Below are 19,772 nucleotides of genomic sequence, written 5' to 3' on the forward strand. Positions count from 1 at the left end.
TTATAATTTATTATATGAAAAAACCAAAGATAATCCTCAAAACTCACCACTTCTTCATTATTCTACTGCATTTTACTATTATTTATGCTGTTGAGATTATTTGTGCCTATTGCATCTGTAGGTAGAAATGCTATCTACTCGTGTCCTACTGTGCATCTTTGCTCAACTCTGTTCAGTGGCTTCTCTTGGTAGCTTTAAATGGGTTATGATGTCAGTATTTACACCATTAACATTGGAAAACACTACACGTAACAGGGTTTGATTTGTTGTCTTGTTGAGCGTGCTGGAGAAAATGTTAATAATTCAGGCTAAACTAAATTTCAAAGTGTATCATTTCAATAGCCTTAACATTCTGGATAGTCCTCCAAGTTAAGTAAATATTCCTCCAGTATTTGGAAAAGATTATTTGATTCAGCAAAGAATTTGCTTACATCATTCATTGACTGGCAAATGGCATTCCCACAAAAATCTTTGTTAATTTCCTCTTACTCCTAATGTAAATAAAAGTATCAGCCAACATTCACACCAGGAACTATGCTCACTCATCAGTCACAATACTGGGTTAGCTTTGGACATAAGAATTTGCCAAAAATCACCTACAGCATTCTTTGGGAATTAATTACATACATATAGTTTATAATAAAGAATACAGTATATTTTATTATCATTTTGTAAGCTGTGGGATATACATCAGCAAAATTTGTAATAAATTTATGTACATAAGTATCCATGTACCTTTTTTTTTTTTTTTTTTTTTTTTTTGGAGAGCTGGTGGTGAAACTTTTACCAGCACACCACTGATCAGAGGTGACAAATGTCCAGCCCCAAGCTTAAGGGGACCACTGACACACAGTGTTCCTGAAGTCAACAAACAAACAAAGAAGCAAAATAGTGTGCCAACATTTACAAATTGTGAGATTTCACACAAAAACCTGGAATTCCTAATTTTTTTGAAGGATGGAATCTGGCTCCCTTGTATCCTCCCACAGGGACATTCAGCTAGAACTGAGCTGCTGTGGACCCTTCAGGTGGGGTATATACTCTCAGTTTGCCACTTCCCACTGCCTCATGCCGCTCCCCCCAACCCTCACCCTCCACTGAGCACTGAATGCCGTTTTCCCCCATGTATGTACTGTGGATTTTTCTCTGTTCCTTATTTATCCTCTGTCAGTGCAACCTGAACCACATTTTCAGGCCAGAAATAAATCAGGCAAGCTTGATTTATTACTACATTAACTTCCCTTGTCTATTGATTTAAGTCCCATTGTTCTAGAATTATTTCTTACAAGAATCACTTACAACATCTGTGAAAGGGCTTTGAAACTATTCAAAGCCACCAAATGCAAGATAATGCATCTTAAGGTACTCATAATTTCTAAATCATTTAATTTTATACTTTATTAATAAAAATCATTAAAATTCAGTTTTTTGTATTTTCAGTAACTAATGATCGTAAATATATTTATTTTTTGTCCTTTCACTTATATTCTTCTTGCTTTCCTTTTTCTAAATCCTTTTTTTCCCCTTGTCTTTTTCTCTCACTTTAAACTTACCTCTCAAATACAATATCAGTAATGAGGTCATTGCATTATTCTATTAAAAGTCATACTTTGATCTTAATTTTGGCCTGATTTAAACACTGACATTATGGACTCATGTTAATTAGCCTGAATGGCCAAATCCCCCACCAATTAAGCAAATGTTGATATTTCAGGTTATTTCAGTTACCCTATGTTAAGGGTAAGAGAAAAATGTGTTGATTGTCATCTGAAATCATCAACCTCAAGACATCCTGTTACTTTATAATAAAATTCTTTATTACCATTATGACATTATAAATGCAATTATATTTCTAGTTCCTTGCACTCTAAGTTTGGTCATTTGTATCATAATTGCCATGGATTCTTTACATTTTATCTCAGTGGTAAATTGAGTCTGTGAAGAAAATTTTTCTTTGTACACTGAGGTCAGTTTCCTTTTTATTTTTTTTAATATGTTGCCTTGGTTCCTTTTGTCATAATACCTAAGACCACTTTATGTCAATTATGTCATATAACGTGTCTTAACTTTACAGTTAAACATCCGAATGGACTGAGTCCTAAAAGGTCTTTGGTTAATTTTCTTTTAGTCATATGAGCATCTTTTCCCATAAGAATAACATTATAAATGATTATTAGATTCCCAGGCTAGCCCCTGGTGGTGTTAAATGCGGTTCTAATGGTATTAATCCAAATTCTTATTTCTGGAGCAGGAGGGGGAAGGGGAGGGTGGATGAGGAAAATGGGAGAAGAAAGGTGAAGTGGTATGGTGGGGACAAAGAAGAAGTCAAAGAAAAGAATGAAAGAAAAGGGATATAAGACAGAAACTCCCTGCGTTTAGGCCTTGCTCTAAGCAAAATTTTGAGATATATGTCATTGATTATTGTGTCCTCTGGTTTTCATTTCTGTATCACATTCCCCTAAGCCAATGCTCTCATTTGGTCCTAAGATCCCACCCTAACCCGACCTGTTCCACTCTTTTTTTTTTTAAGATTTTATTTATTTATTTGTGCGACAGAGAGATCACAAGTAGGCAGAGAGGCAGGCAGAGAGAGAGGAAGGGAAGCAGGCTCTCTGCTGAGCAGGGAGCCCGATGTGGGGCTCGATCCCAGGACCCTGGGATCATGACCTGAGCTGAAAGCAGAGGCTTTAACCCACTGAGCCACCCAGGTGCCCCCAACCTGTTCCACTCTTAAAACTTCCCTTTCTCAGCACATATATGCTTGGCAAGTATCGGTCTAAGAGATATTTGGAAAATATGTTGGAAAATACGAGTCTAGGAGAACCTAATCATTGTGTGGAACTCACAGTCCCAAAGCCTCTGAAATCTATCCTTCTCTTCTTAGGGGAATTCCAGTCACTGTAACAAAATGAAGCAGAATAAAAGGAAGGCAGTGTTTTGAAGGAAGATGTCTTCCTTGGTGGTCATCCCCGGTGCTCATTTCCACTAAGCAGTCCTTGGTGTGCATTGCTTTCTCCACATCTGATCTGACATTTCCCCACAGACCTCCAGGAGCACAGACCCAGCTGCTCTCAAGACCTTCTGGACACAGATCATTTTGTTTGGTTGGTTGGTTTGGGTTTTTTTGAGTTTTTGTTCCTTTTTTGTTTTTTGAAATCGCTCCCATGGTTGAGCAAAGAGTAGAGCAGAGAGGGCGGGTGTATGTGTGGCTCTGTGGTGAATGGGGCTGGGCAGACAGGTGAAGTTGTAGGTAAGGATGCCCATGGCCTTGTTCCCAGCTTCCTTGTTCAAGTTATCCATAGCTTGCCAAAGTTCCTGACGGTTGGCCTCTGTTACAACGTTAGTAAATGAACGTGATGACGTAGCTTTCGTTGCTTAAAATTGGGAAGGTTTCAAAGTAAGAAAAGTAAGGAAAATTGTTGGCAATGCTGGCAACGTTTTCAATACTGTATGCTTTTAATGATGATTTCCTGTTGAAAAGCGCCAGATCTAAGAAGGAGATGTACATACATGTTTGCCAGCCTCTGGGGAACCACACCGGCTGCTCTCCGGGTTCCCTTTCCCCGCCGTTGAGCATGAGCAAGCTCTGCTCTTGTGATAGGCACTTGGCCTGGGTGTTGATGCGAAGCCTCTTCAGACCACAGATAGCGAGGTAGTCGGTGGGCAGAGTGTTGGTGCTGCACAGAGAAAGCTTCAGGTCCCGGACCAGCGTGAAGTTCAACAGGAGGCCCAGGGCCGATGCATCTGTGAACCAGATGGTCAGATGGTCACTGTAGCTGGTTTGCTCGAGGGCTAAAGGCAGGACGGTTCTACAGCTGCACATCAAACTGGCCAGACTGTAGTCACAGTCCTGGACGTCTGCAGGGCAGCTGCAGTTCCGGATTGTGTTTTCCTTGGTGAAAATCAGCGTGCTGTTCTTCTGCCCTCCCGTGAAGCAGTGGAGAACAAAGATACCCAGCGCACCGGCCAGAAGGACTCTGTACCCAGGAGGGGGTGCCATTCTGATCTCAGCGTGCGCCACCAACCGTGTGTTTCCCCTTCGTGAGCCAGTTCACTGGAACTCACCTGAAAGGCAAATATGCAGCTTGGTTATCACAGGCTCTCTTTAAAAATGTACAGCTTACGGGGCGCCTGGCCAGCTCAGTCAGTAGAGCCCAGGACCCTTGATCTTCGGGGTCCTGAGTTTGAGCCCCACGTTGGGTGCTGAGATGACTTAAGGGATATGCAGCTGATAGAAAAGGAGCCCCCGAGATAACCCACAGAACCTCTTCTCTCTCGTAGTTCTATCAAAGGCAGGCAATGCATGGAGCCCAAGTGCAGACACTATTTTGTCTCAGAGCCTCGTGAGAGGCAGCAGTCAATCTGCTCATCTGAGACGTAAGACTCCCTGTGATGTCTTTTGACAGACTAACACAGCAACAGCGAGCAAGACAGGGGGCCCGAGATGGGACCCCAGCACACCCTGCTGTCCGTGGGCAGGGATCTGTGGTGCTTTGACTGTGCTCATTCTCCAAACATTGTCTTTCTTGGACTGAGTACCTGGCAGCCCCTGGAACATGCACATTCCCTCCTCCCCCTCAATATCGGACTTCCTGGAATTCAGGAGACAAACACTTCTTGTTGGATTCAGCTCCCCAAGTGCTACCTGTTAAACAACATAGCATGAATACCAGTGAAACATTTAGTTAATGATAAACTTTAATTTCTAACTAGACAAGCATGCCCCCCTCATATTAATCTGTTTATAGCTCCATTGATACATTGCTGCTCTCCTACAAATGTGTTAGAGTAGATTTTAACTGTGTTCATAGACAGTGAAAACGCTAATCACACACCAATTAATCACAACGAACTTGCTTATCTGCTCCTTCCCCCGAACAAGTTTTATCAAATAGCTTAGTGTAGGGCTCTAAAACGAAGCAATATATCAGCAGCGATCAATGATCTAAATAAGGTAGGAGCATATGCATGGTTAAGGAGCAATGCTAATGTCCAATCTGGAGGAAAATGCCTTAGTACCTGGCGTATAATAGATGCATGGTCTTCTTTTATGGTGAGCTTGGAACGAGACACACATTATGAAGTAGGGTGCCAGGTTTTCATTCTTGCAAAAATGATTTCCCCTGAGTTAGCTGACAGCTGACCAAAAGATGTAGGGCCAAAGATACCATTGAGTTCTTCTGAACTGACCAACGAGACAATTCAGTTCATCTGCACGTACAAAGCACCATGGGTATGGCAAAATACTTGGAATGAGATCTCTGACTTGGAGAGTCCATGGCTAGTGACAGGATGCCCACAGGAAGTGCTGAGCAGGGATACATGGGTCAGTCTGAGAGGCCGAATATGTGACAGCAGGAAAGAAGTGAGGCAGACATGCGCCACTTAGGGTGCAAGCTGAGGCCACAAGGTAGCAAAGCAAGGCAAAGAGAAGTTCAAGAGGGCAAAGCTGAAGATGCTGGGGTCAGGGAGAAGGTGGAGAGCACAAGTTCATCAGCTGGTGGCTGGAGTGCAGGGAGAATAACCTGAAGCTCAACCAAGTAAACCTGAACAGAAGGTAAGACATTAGTTCACAGCCATCACACTTCATTCATTCGGCAAATGTTTACTGGGCATTCACTGGGTGGCAGGCACTTTGCTAGCCCTGGGGACATAGCCCAGAAGACAACAAGCTTCTAGAACTTGTGTTCAAAAGGACTTGATTCTGCTTCCAGGCATACCTATGAGGACCAAGGGGGCTATAGCAGTGGGGAGGGAGAGAAAGCAAAGGCAGGAGTCAGGTAAGGTTCAGCACGGGCCATGTGCCAAGGTCAAACAGAAGAAATAAAGATGAACAAGACACATACCCTTGCCCTCCAAGAGCTTATAAGCAGAAGAGGAGGACAAATAAGGCTGAACTGAGAAAGACCCTATCGACCATACCAGTGGTTATAGGAACATAGCAGAGAGATAGGTTAAAGTCCATTAGGGGGTCTGAATAATGTGCTTTATAGTGTTTTGTGTTTATTTTGAAGTTGGCACAGTCTTTTCTGAAAGAGCGTATTCATTGGTTCATTTTGTAATAAAAGAAAGGGCTTTGAGAAATGCGTAGAGCCAGAATTCTTCCTGAGCACAAGATTTAACAGTTTTAAATAGTTTTAAAATGTGGTGGTGACTACCCCACTTAGTAAGGAGCAGTAACGTATTAATTACAAGATAATTTTAGATGATCAGTTGTCCTAGATTCCACTGGAGGTTTCTAGGTCTTCATGCCCCAGTAGCCCTTTCATCTCAGAACTAGGAAAGCTGTCATCAATGCCAATGGCTTGCTCTGATCCCAGCCTGGAGGGGAAAGGGGAGGCAGAAAATGTTCTATCCATCAGCCTGGAACCTGGTGAGAAAAGTGCCTACTTCATGATTCCAGATGCTGGTACCATTCAGAGACATGCATGGAAGAAGAAAAGAGGTAAGAAGGGAAACGGATGATGATTTCCTGAAATGAGTGGGGCTAGAGATCATAAAAGGGATTTGTGAGCAACCCCCTGTCCCCTGCAGTCAAGGCCCTGGCTGGACCTCAGGGTGACCCCCCTCCCTGCTTTTGGATATTAGGGAACTTGAAAGCTGAAACAAGAAGGCCTCCTGATAGGGTACAGAGTGGGACAAATATCCCTGGTAATAAGCTTATGGGGTTTCCAAAAAGATGCTGATTGGACGTTTTTCTCCTTTGGTTTTATCCTGGGTAAAAAAACCACTTGGTTTTTTAGATTTGTTGAATGTGGATTGTGAACACCTGAGTTTCACTGTGTGTTTATTCATTTGTGGGCAGATTCCAGCCTGGAATTGGGAGAATGGGCACAGATACACCACATGGTCCTTGCCCTTAGCTATGTCCTTGACCATCATGGGGAAAGAAACTATTTTTCCTCTGGGGGTTGGTTATCTTGTTAGAAGGGAAATCACGACAATCTTGTCTCCAGAAGGGGTGAACCTGCCTGACAATGAAGCCAACACAGAGAAGAACAGACACGAAATGGAGAGATATTCCTAAAAACCTTTTTGAGCACTGAAATCAAGCCATACCTGACATCCTTCCTTGGTTTTTGAAATATGTGAACCAGGTTTTTTTTTGTTTTTGTTTTTCCTACTCAAACCAGTCTGAACTGGATTTCTATAATAAGCAATGAAAAGAATGCACTGACATTTGGTAAGCTATCTTTTTTTATTCATTCAATAAACCTTTGTTGCGTCCTTGCTATGTGCTAGCCACTGTGCTGGAAATGAGAAGAAAGCCAATAAGAGCTCCCTCAAAGGGTTATACCCCAGTGAAAGAGACACTTGAATCAATAATCACAGTATGATGTGATAATCACTACAATAACATTTTGTATAGGGTGTTATGTCTACACCTAACTTTGCCTGGAAATGAAAGGTATCATATTAAGCTTCATGGAAGAGGTAGTATCTGAGGAAGGCAGTAGTTCTCGAGTAAAAAAAGAAGAAAAAAAGTTATCTATGTAATTAGCATAGGGTGATCAGAATTTGGAAAAACCAAAAGTAAGACCAAGAGATTGATGGGCTATGGGGATAGTAGTGGGAGAGGGGAGCTGAGGGTTCCTGTAGGGTGGAAACTTCTGACTTGCCCTGACACATCATTTTCTCAGCATCCCAGCTTTTGTGTGCTCTATCATTAGGATTTGCCTCCTATGTCCCAAGATGAGCCCCTTCCCCACCCCCATGATGGGCAGGAGCCTAGCAATGTGACAGGTCTATGCTGTTCTACTACTGCCCACAAATGGAAAACTACATAGTAAAGCTAGGGTAAAGGTTGATTCCTCCCTTATGTTGCAGTGTAATGCCATTAAGGAGGCATGGGGGCGGGGAGGGTGTGCTCTGCTCCACGTGGTCATGCAGGGACTCAAGCTTTCCTCCCTAGCTCTATCATCTCCCAGGCCTTTGGATCCCCTGCAGGATTTTCCATTCACATTTTATCGGCCAGAACTCAGGCATGTGGCACCCCCTCTCTGCAAGCAGCTTGGAAATGAAATCCAGCACTGTACCAAAGGAGGAGAGGACAGCCTGCATATTGGTAGGCACTAGAGATTTCTGACATGCCTAGGTTGTAAGACATCATAAATGGCTTTATGCAACCATGATCAACAGGTAGTGTCAATTCACCCAAATTTCTCTGGCAAGATACGGAAAACCATGTATGATCATTAAATCTTTGAGCCTTTAAATCACTGAACATGTTGATAAACCAGGGCAATGATTCAGAATCAGTTCTAATATTGGTTTTGTATCGCCACAGAAGAAATCTCGACGGCAATTAATACCAGCAATTAGCTGCACGAAAGCAAAGATTTTGAGCAGATATGGACATCAGTAACTTCAAAACAAATTCCACACAGATTCCTTCTCAATCTAGGATTACACCCAATGTTTAGATAATGTTTATACTTGGCTCCAAAAGGAATGTTTCAAACTGCACTAGTTCTGTTTATAAGAAGATATTACTAGTAAGGAGATAGTGTGTCTGTCGGTGGGAGGATACCATTTGGACCATTTGCTCAAAACAGATTTGAAATGTCTTGAATAATGATGTTTTGAACTCTGTAGTCTCAACACAAAAGAGAAAAAAATATTATTGTGGAACATCATAGTGGTATTCCCCAAATTCTAACAGCAATTAAAAACTAAGAGTGATTTCAAATTTTTAATTCAGATGTGGGATTAATTGAAATTAGAAGGGATTATTTAATTTTAAAGGTGGAAAGGCACTTAGGGGAAAGACTCAGTTGAAGAAGCGGGGGAAATAAGACCAGACACAAAGGAGATGCTCCAGCAAGAAACAGATGGTCCAAAAGAGAAATCTTAACTGCAGACACAGGAAGAAAGGCAGAAGACAGCCAGGGTCCAGGCACCCCAAGAAACCCATTTTGAAGCCAGAACTTGGACAGCTAGGCCAGGCTCTCTCACAAATGCAGTTCTCAAAGTGTGCTTCTGCAAAACTCCTTGAAGAATCCAAGGGGGCAAAAATGAGAGAAATTCCGGAAATGGAGACAATTTGGAATTTGGGGTATATCCCACAAAGAGAGAACTACCCCTTACTATTGAAGTGTATTTCATCAAAAAGGTTCCCAGTGTTGCTAACCCTGAGAGCAGTAGGATGCCCTCGCTTACCCCAGGGGTCTAATGGGTTGCCCCAGGAACTTGGCATGTACTCTGGGAACAAGCAAGTAGGCAACTAATTATAGGGCAGTGGGCAATGTGATTGGTGGGTGCTTATTAAAGACACAGAGTAAGTGTTGGCCGGAAGGGCCAGGAAAGGCTCCCAAAAGGGGTGCTATTCGGGCCATGCAGAGAAGAGGGTGGGGGAGAGTGAAGGGGAAAGGCTGCAGATAGAAGAGTCACTTGAGCAAAATCCCAAAGACTAGAGTGCTTGGCACATCTGGGAGCCCATGAGGCTGCAGTGAGGGCAGGGCAGAGGTAGACAGGACCTTGCCAGCCAGGCTCAGGGTTTTAGTTTCCAAACTGTTGTTGCCATCCTCCTCTTCCTCCTCCTTCTTCTCCCTCTTCTCCCTCTCCTCTTCCTTTTTTCTTTCTTTTTTTTTTCAGAATGAAGAGAGGTTTCTTTTTATTTAATTTATTTATTTGAGAGAGAGAGCACAAGAGCAGGGTGAGGGGCAGTTGGAGAAGCTGTCTTCCCGCCAAGCAAGGAGCCTGATGTGGGGCTTGATCCCAGGACCCTGGGATCCCAGGACCAAAAGCAGATGTGTAACTGACTGAGCCACCAAGGTGCCCCTCTCCAAACCCTTCTGATGCTCACCTCATCAATAAAAACTTTAAAAGCCCCCCAATATATGTAACCTTTTATTTATAAAAACATTATAAATATCATATTTATATATCATCTACACTGTAAGCTACCCACAAGTAGATTTTTTAAAATTTGAGGTGAAAAATAATGAAAGTTGGGGGACCTTCAGCTCTACCCTGCTAGCCTGGTTTGCACACTCCCCCGGATGCAAACACTCACTAAGGAGGCCCCTGAAAGAGGCAAAAAGGAGGCACTGAAGGTTTGTAAGCAGGGCATACCTGTTTAGTTCCAGGTATAAGGAAGGTCATTTAGGTGCCGGGCAGAAATGAAATTGGAGTAGAGACACAGAGAGCACCCTGAGTTCTAAGTAAGAGAACATTTTTCTTTTGTATTTTCTTTGAAGGTTTGCCTCTCTCCATTTGCTGACTCCTTCTCCCTCCAGGCTCTCCAGATAAATCTATTTCAGTATCTGGAATCCGGGGGTGAGTGGAGTGGACCAAGAGAGGAGGATTTGGGAGGCAGGGATGAGGACAAAGCTCTTACCCTCCTGCAGGCAGGCAGCGGGACACCCACCTGAACTTCTCAGGAGGAACATGTGGTGTAGGAGGCAGGGGATCCAGAGTGGACAACACTGGAAAAGCTTTTGGTTTCCTTCTTAGCATCCTAGCCTGGCTTACCTGGGACTCCACTCCTGAAGACGCCCACCCTCTCCCTGACCGCCCAGAGAAAAGGCAGAGTTCACAGAGTCAGGACCCCCTTGGTGGGTTCATTAGGCTGGAAGTGAGACCAGCTTCTGGCAAGACAAGTGATAGGGAAGATTATGAATTGACTACAGTAGCTTTCCCACCCCCAGAGTCCCCTTGCCGTGCCTTCCTCTTAATTCCTTGGTCAGGGCTCATCCAGGAGCCTGGTGTTAAAAACCCACTCTCATATAAGGCTCTAATGGCACACGGCTAAGCCTTCATTTAAACAAACACATTCTTGCTCAAGGGCATTCGCACTGAGAGCCTTACTCCTACGTGTCCCTTGTTAGAGGGAAGGTGAGGATTAAATAAGAAATAGGGGAGAAGTATGGGATGGAGACTCCTCTCGAGGACCCGAGAACCGGACCTGTTCTCAGGTCCAGGGCCAACTCATCCGTGGCTGTGCAATCACCCTTCCCAGGCAGGTCAAGGAGGAAGTGCAGGCTTCCCTGTATTATGTGGATGAGATGCTCATGAGAACACTTCAGGTGCAGGACCTTGAGAAGCTCTTTGAGAAAAAATATCTTGGGCATTTTTCTTTGCTTTGGCTCTGACCCACAAATGCACCACGGGAGCCAGGTTACAGATAAAACTCTATGAAAGATGATATTAAAGAAAGGAGTGATAGCTTTGATGTTGACTATTTCAAAGTTTGCAATGTTGAAAGTTACATTGATTTGGATCTCTCTTTAAAGTTTTCTTAACTGTGATAAGTGTTGTCTTTTCTTTCTTCTTCACATTCCATAACAGCACACCCCTATCCCTGGTATGAGCCACTGAATTTTCACATGCCCTCCCAAGAGTCTGCCTCTGGGGACACCGCTTTGTGCATTCTCTGTTGGTGAAATCACTTCCCTGTCATTGAGCTTGACGTGGTTCACCGTGAGAGGCACAAAGCTGAGTTCAATGTGATTCAGAGATGACTGGGATCTCGTTGGACTTACAGAGTAGGAGCTAACCTGTTTGCAGTCATCTGCTTTATTTCCTCATCCAGAAAATGAGGAACTCAAAGTTCATGTCTCCATGAGATGGCATTTAGGCAAAATTAGCCTCAAGCATGCAATTAGGATCTTAAGAGGACAAAATTGAAAGTATTTTTGTGATGGTTCCTGTTCAACCCACTGTATAGGGAGTACAGTGTGGGCCACTCAGAAATGAATTTCTGAGCCATGTCTCTCAATATGACATGGGGGTGATAATTCCTACCACACTAGGATACAATACGAGTAGAGAAGGATGCATGTGGAAATATATATAGTCTATTAGTGCTACTCATGAGTACTGTTAACTACTAGTAAGTATACTATGATATACATGGCATTATAGTACTATTTATTAGCTATGATATTTTGTAATGTCAGAATTATAATAGATAGAGGGCTATATTAGCATGCTCTGTCCGGGCATCCCAAAAGCCACCCCAAAGAAATAGAAAGTTACTGATTCATTCAATGCACTCCTTACATCAAAAATTTGAATAAAGAATAGGTTCGATATAAAGCAAAAATGCTTCTTCGCTCCATTTTTCTTGTAACAAACAACTCTGATTTACAAATGTTCCTCTATAATTCTGGGGAATGGGATGCCTCGACATTCTTAGTGAGATAATCTGGTACATGGGAATAAGTGTCCATTTCCCATTTCTACTAATTCTACACATTCTAACTTAAATATGTGTAAAATGTTTAAAGGAGCAGTAGGGTATAGACAATGATCAAAACACATTCTTCCTGGTCTTTTCTTATCCCTGCTAGATACTGGGGGGTGGGGGATGGGAAGGGTGAATAAGGGCCACTGAAGGTACATGTCCTAATCCCTAGTACCTGTAAATGCTGCTTTGTAGAGCAAGAGGCACTATGCAGAGCAGATGAAGTTAAGGACCTTGAGATGGGGAGATCCAGGATTATCTGGGTGAGCCCTGTGTCATCACCAGGGTCTTCTAAGAGGAAAACAGGAGGAGACAGAGAGAAAAAAGGCAATGTGACCATAGAAGCAGGGATCAGTGATATGGCTACAAGCAGAGGAACGCCAGCCCAGCCACTTCCAGACACTGGAAGAGACAAGGAACGGATTGTCCCCTGGAGCCTCCAGAAGGAATCAGCCGTATTGACACATTGACTTTAGCACAGACTCCTTTTGGACTTTGACTTCCAGAAATGGAAGAGAATGAATTTCTTTTGTTTTAAGTCACCGCGTTTGTAGACATGTGTTTTGTAGTAATAGGAAACTAAGACAGAGGTTTAAGGAAGCGACAAAACACCCATATCCAACCACCCTTCAGACCAAACACACGAGCAACTCTGTTAACAGCCCTGCAGCACTTGGTAGGTGTTTCTCATGTCTTACTCCTCCCACTAGCCTGGATTACTGACAAGCTTTTGGGGTAACTAGATCCTCAGCTCCATTACTTGTTTTCAGAAATACAAGGCTCAAAACTGTCCAGAGTAGTCATGCTGTATTGGGCCCAGCCCAGCCTGAACAGAAGCATCTGGACCCGTCTCATGAATTCAGAGGGGCACCTGTAGCCAGCGGTTACTTGCATGTGTGGAACTGTCAAGGCAAAAAGAAGGAAGCAGGAAGATGATGTGTGAAGCCCTAGGGCAGGGATGAGTGGAGGGACAGGATGGCACCTGTCTCTTCTCAGCCCAGACTAATTAATGCCTTGGGCTGAGTCCAGTGGAGCTGCAGGCAGAGGCTACCTGGGCTTCTCTCAAGAACTCTGAGAGTGGGGCACAAATGGTCCCTCTCTGGGTGACAAAGTGTGACAGCGAGCTGGGGACAGAGCCAATCTCCCCACTTCTGCACTGAGTGCAGGACAGCTCCAGCACAATGAGGAAGGAGGAGCAGGCAGCACCATTTGGCCCTTCCAGAAGAACAGACTGGGGATGCCCCTGGTCACTGCTCTCCTGTGCCTGTGGGTCTCCCTGGAAGGCACTGAGTGACATCTGCAAAAATCCCATGAGACATCGCCAACCTCTTTGGCTTTGCCATTGAGGACCATTTAGGTTTGCAGTTGCCTTGGAACTTTCCTGTAACTGTTGGGGACCCAAAGAAAAACACGCTCACTTGGAACGGGGACCAGGAGCCCCAAGTCAGGGTCCCAGATCCCTGTCCTTCCACCTCCCTACACACATCCACCCAGACCTTCCAGGAAGAGTGAGCAGAGTTAGGAAATATTGATCTCACAGATATTTGTGAGCATTAGAAGCCATTGCCCTAATTGCTCTCGGTTGAGGGATTGTAATAGCCTACATTGCAGACTTCCCCACAACGGAACACTGAAACATCTAGTTTTGTAAAACTAGCCTGGAACAGCTTTACTCCAATTACTGGGCCTGTATTACATGAGTGTGAGGTTGCCAAGGAAAATGAGTCAGAGTAATCACTTTGCTAAGAGATGAGAGGAAAAAAAAAAAAAAGAAAAAAGTCTTGTAAACCTTTACTATTTTAATTACCTGCTTCCAGAACAATAAAAAGGGAGTAAGCTCTTCCGCCTAGTGTTGTACATTATTACAGTTCCGTAAAGTACATTGAACTATATCCCCACGATGTAAGACTTAAGCTTCTTTTTTTAAGATTTTATTTATTTATTTGACACAGAGAGAGAGAGAGATCACAAGTAGGCAGAGAGGCAGGCAGAGAGAGAGAGGCAGAAGCAGGCTTCCCGCTGAGCAGAGAGCCGGATGTGGGGCTTGATCCCAGGACCCTGGAATCATGACCTGAGCTGAAGGCAGAATCTGAACCCACTGAGCCACCCAGGCTCCCCACGTAACCTTTTCCCTTTCATTTGTATTCAACTATTCCAATGATTCGATTTTAGAAGAGTAAGAATTAAATTTTCCTTTCGTGGTTTTAGTTACAAATATTGGGACCAAAAGCACTTTAAACCTTGCTGCTTTCTTAAAAAAAAAAGATTTATTTATTTTAGGAGAGAGAGAGAGAATCCTAAGCTGACTGTGCTGAGTGTGGAGCCGGATGCAGGACTTGATCCCATGACCCTGAGATCACGACCGGAGCAGAAAACTAGAGTCAGCCACTCAACTGACTGAGCCACCCAGGCACCCCAAACTTTGCTGCATTCTTGAAAGACTTGTAAGTGTCTTTAAATGCCTCCTGGGAATGATTACTAAAGGTAATGTGGGATTCTGGAACAGAAATAGGATATTCTAAGGAAATCCGAATAAAATGTGGACATTAGTTAATAATAATAAAGTACTGATATCTGTTCCTTAATGGTGACAAGTGTTTGTAACATACATACATGAGATGTAACGATAGGGGAGATGGAGTGTGGATCAAGTGGGAGTCTCTGTGCTATCTGCACAATTTTTCTAACACTAAAACGATCCTAAAATAAGTGTTTTTTTGTTGTTGTTGTTTTTGTACATCCATTCTTTTGCTGACTGCATGTTAACCTATGGACTTCAATATTGTCTCTATGCTGATGATGAACCAGCTCCCACACTCTTCCCTGAGCTTTGTGCTCGTGTATCCAGCATATTGATAGCTCAACTTAACAGAATATCCAAGGCACATCAAACCTAACTTGCCATATACACAACTCTTGATTCCCACGAGAGTTTGGGCTGCTGGGTAGAGAAGACATGTTATTGTATCAACATTTTGTTGCATCGACACTTAACAGCTCCTCAGCCCTGTGCTCCCAGGACTAAACCAGCTAAATATAGAAACACTGATAACAGATAATGTACTTCCAAATAAGAGGTGTGGGAGATACGTGGTGTTGAAAGTTGACTGAAATTAGGAACTATGCGTATGCTTTACTGATTAATAATAACAGTTAATGACTGCTTCTTTTTTTTCTTTTTTTAAAGATTTTATTTATTTATTTTTTTCCCATTTTATTTATTTTTTTAGCGTAACAGTATTCATTGTTTTTGCACAACACCCAGTGCTCCATGCAAAACGTGCCCTCCCCATTACCCACCACCTGTTCCCCCAACCTCCCACCCCTGACCCTTCAAAACCCTCAGGTTGTTTTCCAGAGTTCATAGTCTCTTATGGTTCACCTCCCCTTCCAAATTTTTTTTTTTAATAAACATATAATGTATTTTTATCCCCAGGGGTACAGGTCTGTGAATCGCCAGGTTTACACACTTCACAGCACTCACGATAGCACATACCCTCCCCAATGTCCATAGCCCGCTCCCCCTCTCCCAATCCCACCTCCCCCCAGCAACCCCCAGTTTGTTTTGTGAGATTAAGAGTCATTTATGGTTTGTCTCCCTCCCAATCCCATCTTGTTTCATTTATTCTTCTCCTATCCCCCTAACCCCCCATGTTGCTTCTCCATGTCCTCATATCAGGGAGATCATATGATAGTTGTCTTTCTCTGATTGACTTATTTCACTAAGCATGATACGCTCTAGTTCCATCCACGTTGTCGCAAATGGCAAGATTTCATTTCTTTTGATGGCTGCATAGTATTCCATTGTGTATATATACCACATCTTCTTTATCCATTCATCTGTTGATGGACATCTAGGTTCTTTCCATAGTTTGGCTATTGTAGACATTGCTGCTATAAACATTCGGGTACACGTGCCCCTTCGGATCACTATGTTTGTATCTTTAGGGTAAATACCCAGTAGTGCAATTGCTGGGTCATAGGGTAGTTCTATTTTCAACATTTTGAGGAACCTTCCTAGAGACATATAAACTACCACAACTGAACCAGGAAGAAACAGAAAACCTGAACAGGCCCATAACCAGTAAGGAGATTGAAACAGTCATCAAAACTCTCCAAACAAACAAAAGCCCAGGGCCAGACGGCTTCCCAGGGGAATTCTACCAAACATTTAAAGAAGAACTAATTCCTATTCTCCTGAAACTGTTCCAAAAAATAGAAACGGAAGGAAAACTTCCAAACTCATTTTATGAGGCCAGCATCACCTTGATCCCCAAACCAGACAAGGATCCCACCAAAAAAGAGAACTACAGACCAATATCCTTGATGAACACAGACGCAAAAATTCTCGCCAAAATACTAGCCAATAGGATTCAACAGTACATTAAAAGGATTATTCACCATGATCAAGTGGGATTTATTCCAGGGCTGCAGGGTTGGTTCAACATCCGCAAATCAATCAATGTGATAGAACACATTAATAAAAGAAAGAACAAGAACCATATGATACTCTCAATAGATGCTGAAAAAGCATTTGACAAAGTACAGCATCCCTTCCTGATCAAAACTCTTCAAAGTGTAGGGATAGAGGGCACATACCTCAATATTATTTATTTATTTGACACAGATCACAAGTAGGCAGAGAGGCAGGCAGAGAGGTGGAAGCAGGCTCCCCGCTGAGCAGAGAGCCCGATGCAGGGCTCGATCCCAGGACCCTGGGACCACGACCTGAGCTGAAGGCAGAGGCTTTAACCCACTGAGCCACCCAGGTGCCCTAATGACTGCTTCTTTGTACCAGGTACTCTTCAAAATACTTTTACATGTTTTATATCATTTAATCCTTGCAATCATAGTAAAGGTAGATATTTTGAGCCCATTTTTAATATCAGAAGATGGAGAAACACAGAGGTTAAATAGCTTTCCCAAGGTCACAGAGCCTGAAAGACAGGGCTAAGATTTAAACTCAGGCAGCCAAGTATGTTCTAGGGAGTTGTGGTGGAAATTATAGTATTATTTTCCAGTCCAGACTCATGTTTCTACTCTAATACCTCACATTCTATCACTAGATTCTGTGCCCTTTAACATAAAGGGTGTATAGCAACCTCATGTTAGAGGAACAGGAAACAAAATGAATGAAATGAGTTCCGGTAGACATAAACATTTCAGAAACATTTTTAAAAATGAACGTTTAGGGGCGCTTGAGTGGCTCAGTCGGTTAAGGGTCAGCCTTTGACTCAGGTCATGATCCTAGGACCATATGATCAGCCCCACACAGGGCTTCCTTCAGCAGGGAATCTGCTTCTGCCTGTCTCACTGCTGCTCTCCCTGCTTGTGCACTCAAGTGCTTTCTCTCTGTCAGATAAATAAGTAAAATCTTAATAAAAAAAAGAATATTTAGAAATTAGATTTGAAAATAAGGACATCAGTTGAATGCTACTTCTGCATGTAGGACACAGATTAACTCAAAGAGTGAATCAATGGGAAGACTTAACTAAAATATGTAGCTACTGCCTTCTCTCTTTGACACATGGCGTTATGAGAATTTGTTCCCCAATGACTGCAAACTCCTCAAGACTTTCTCTTGAATGACTTGGTCTATGCTCAGCTGATCAGAACACTGGGGTTCAGACCCTCCAGCATGTCACATACACCCTTGTCTGTGCTCTCAATCATATACCCATGAGCCATGTGGCTTATCTGTTCTCCTCACTAACACAGAGATGTGATCTACTGGACACTGAATTTAAAAAGTTGATTGTGTACTAGCTTTAAGCAATACAAATACTGGTATGGAAGAGAAAATTGGGAAATCCAAGTCAGCTGTGAAAAAGCACTCTTTTCCATAAATACTATATTGAAACTATTATTTTCAGAAAATATCCAGTTTCTGTAAAAAATATTTTTAATGAAAATATTTCTTTTCTTTCAAACATATTGCATTATTTTGTCCAAAAATAAAGTTAAAAACTTCCCAAAGATCCCTGTTTTCATTAAAATTTTTTTCAAACACATGAGGCTGGATATTTTTGGTAGTTTTTAAAGACAGGTTTTTACAGAATATTATATACAACTCTTCTAAAACATTTCCTCTACTCAGTTCATGCCAACACACTTACTGCTAAAAAACAAACAAACAAACAAAAAAACAAAAAAACCCACAACTGTCCCAAAACATGCTTATTAAACAATACTATTTATGCAGAACTGTGTAAGGACCCTAGTTTTGACTAAAAAATCCCCATCCTCTTGCCTTTGACTATAGTATTTATTTTATTTTTTCACTTTTAAATAAAGGGACATATTTTTTACAAAGTTAGCCAATCCATGAGTTAATGCTCATCTAAACATTCTTCCTATCTTTCCATGTTTTCCATTGAGCAGTGTGTAAAAAAGGAATAAATGTAATGCTGTTAGATAAAAACAGAGCAAAGGAACAATATCAGCTGATGTTTTGAAAGTTCCCAGTTTTCTCTGGGATCATGATAAGGCAAAGAGGTCATCTCTTGTGTGTAATAATGCCTTTGCATTGAAGATGGACTGGGAAATAGAGCCAAATATTTTAAATAGAAACAAGCCCAGGTTCCACAGAGATATCTGTTATATAATATTAGCCTACGTGAGTTTATCTGCTTAGAGACTAAATGAGAAGACCATTTCATTCTTTGCTGAAGACACTGAAAACATTTCCTTTTAAAGGCAGAATCTCAGTATAGAGCAATTCATGTGCCTAGAAGCCTAAACAAAATCGTTTCATGGTGAAAGTCACCCATTAAATGTACATTTTGTTCAGGAAATATAATTTCTGTGAGAAGAAGGGGCGCCCGCCGTGGCTGTTCACATGGTCACAGAACTTGCCTGCCAGCCAGCAGAAATTCTGAAGCTACGAAAAACTGTCTGCCCAGCTAGGCATGCTTTTCAAAAAAGAACAGACAAAGTACTTACATCTCAGAGTTCTACCACGAGGCTCGCTTTTCCACTCCGCAGACCTCTGCCCGATTCTTTACTCCGGCTTGACAGCTGTTTTAATCTGCAAGGCAGTATGGAATGTGTGGTCTTGCACTTGCTGTTCTTTTCCGTTTTCAGAGGGTCAGTGGCCCTGGTCGTTCTCATGGCAACCAGGAGGAAGCTGCCAGCCCACCAGCTTCATTAACCACACAGCAGGACAGAACCTGCCTTGGTGAGTGCTGGCAACTCTGGGGGTTGGACAATGGAAAGTTTCCAGAAGAAACTAGGCAGGGTGCTGCTGTATGCTGATCCTGAAGGGCTGACAGTAGTGGGAGAAGTTCTACTTTAGCGGGAAATGGAATGGGCTAAGTTTAGAGCATAGATTCCTAGATGCTTTTGTTTTCATGGTTTGTTCCATTCTTTTGGGCTTGAGGGATTGTTATGTATGAAGATGTTTGAACTAGGGGGAAAACCCTCTTGTGGTTGTTTCAAAGAGCAGATGAACACATTTCAACTCTGAAGAATGTTGTCCTGTTCTCTCTCTCTTTTTCCACTCACTTTTAAAAATGTTTAGAGCCACAAAGCAAATAAACATGTAAGAAATATTCTGTGTACATTAACTGATGAAGGGTCAGTAAAT

At 42.5% G+C, this 19,772-nt stretch overlaps 1 protein-coding gene across 1 annotated transcript; it reads right to left on the reverse strand.

Annotated features, from left to right (window-relative positions):
• Positions 1–1,202: 1,202 nt before the first annotated feature.
• Positions 1,203–19,369, reverse strand: C4H21orf62 (chromosome 4 C21orf62 homolog). The gene is made up of 2 exons (XM_046001365.1): positions 19,130–19,369; positions 1,203–4,065 (listed from the first exon to the last, which is right to left on the reverse strand). The coding sequence occupies exon 2, from the start codon at positions 3,998–4,000 to the stop codon at positions 3,341–3,343; it is 660 nt and encodes a 219-aa protein (XP_045857321.1). The 5' UTR covers positions 4,001–4,065; positions 19,130–19,369; the 3' UTR covers positions 1,203–3,340.
• Between the last annotated feature and the right edge of the window lie 403 nt (positions 19,370–19,772).

Source organism: Meles meles, chromosome 4, assembly GCF_922984935.1.
Source record: "Meles meles chromosome 4, mMelMel3.1 paternal haplotype, whole genome shotgun sequence".
NCBI classification, from domain to species: domain Eukaryota; kingdom Metazoa; phylum Chordata; class Mammalia; order Carnivora; family Mustelidae; genus Meles; species Meles meles.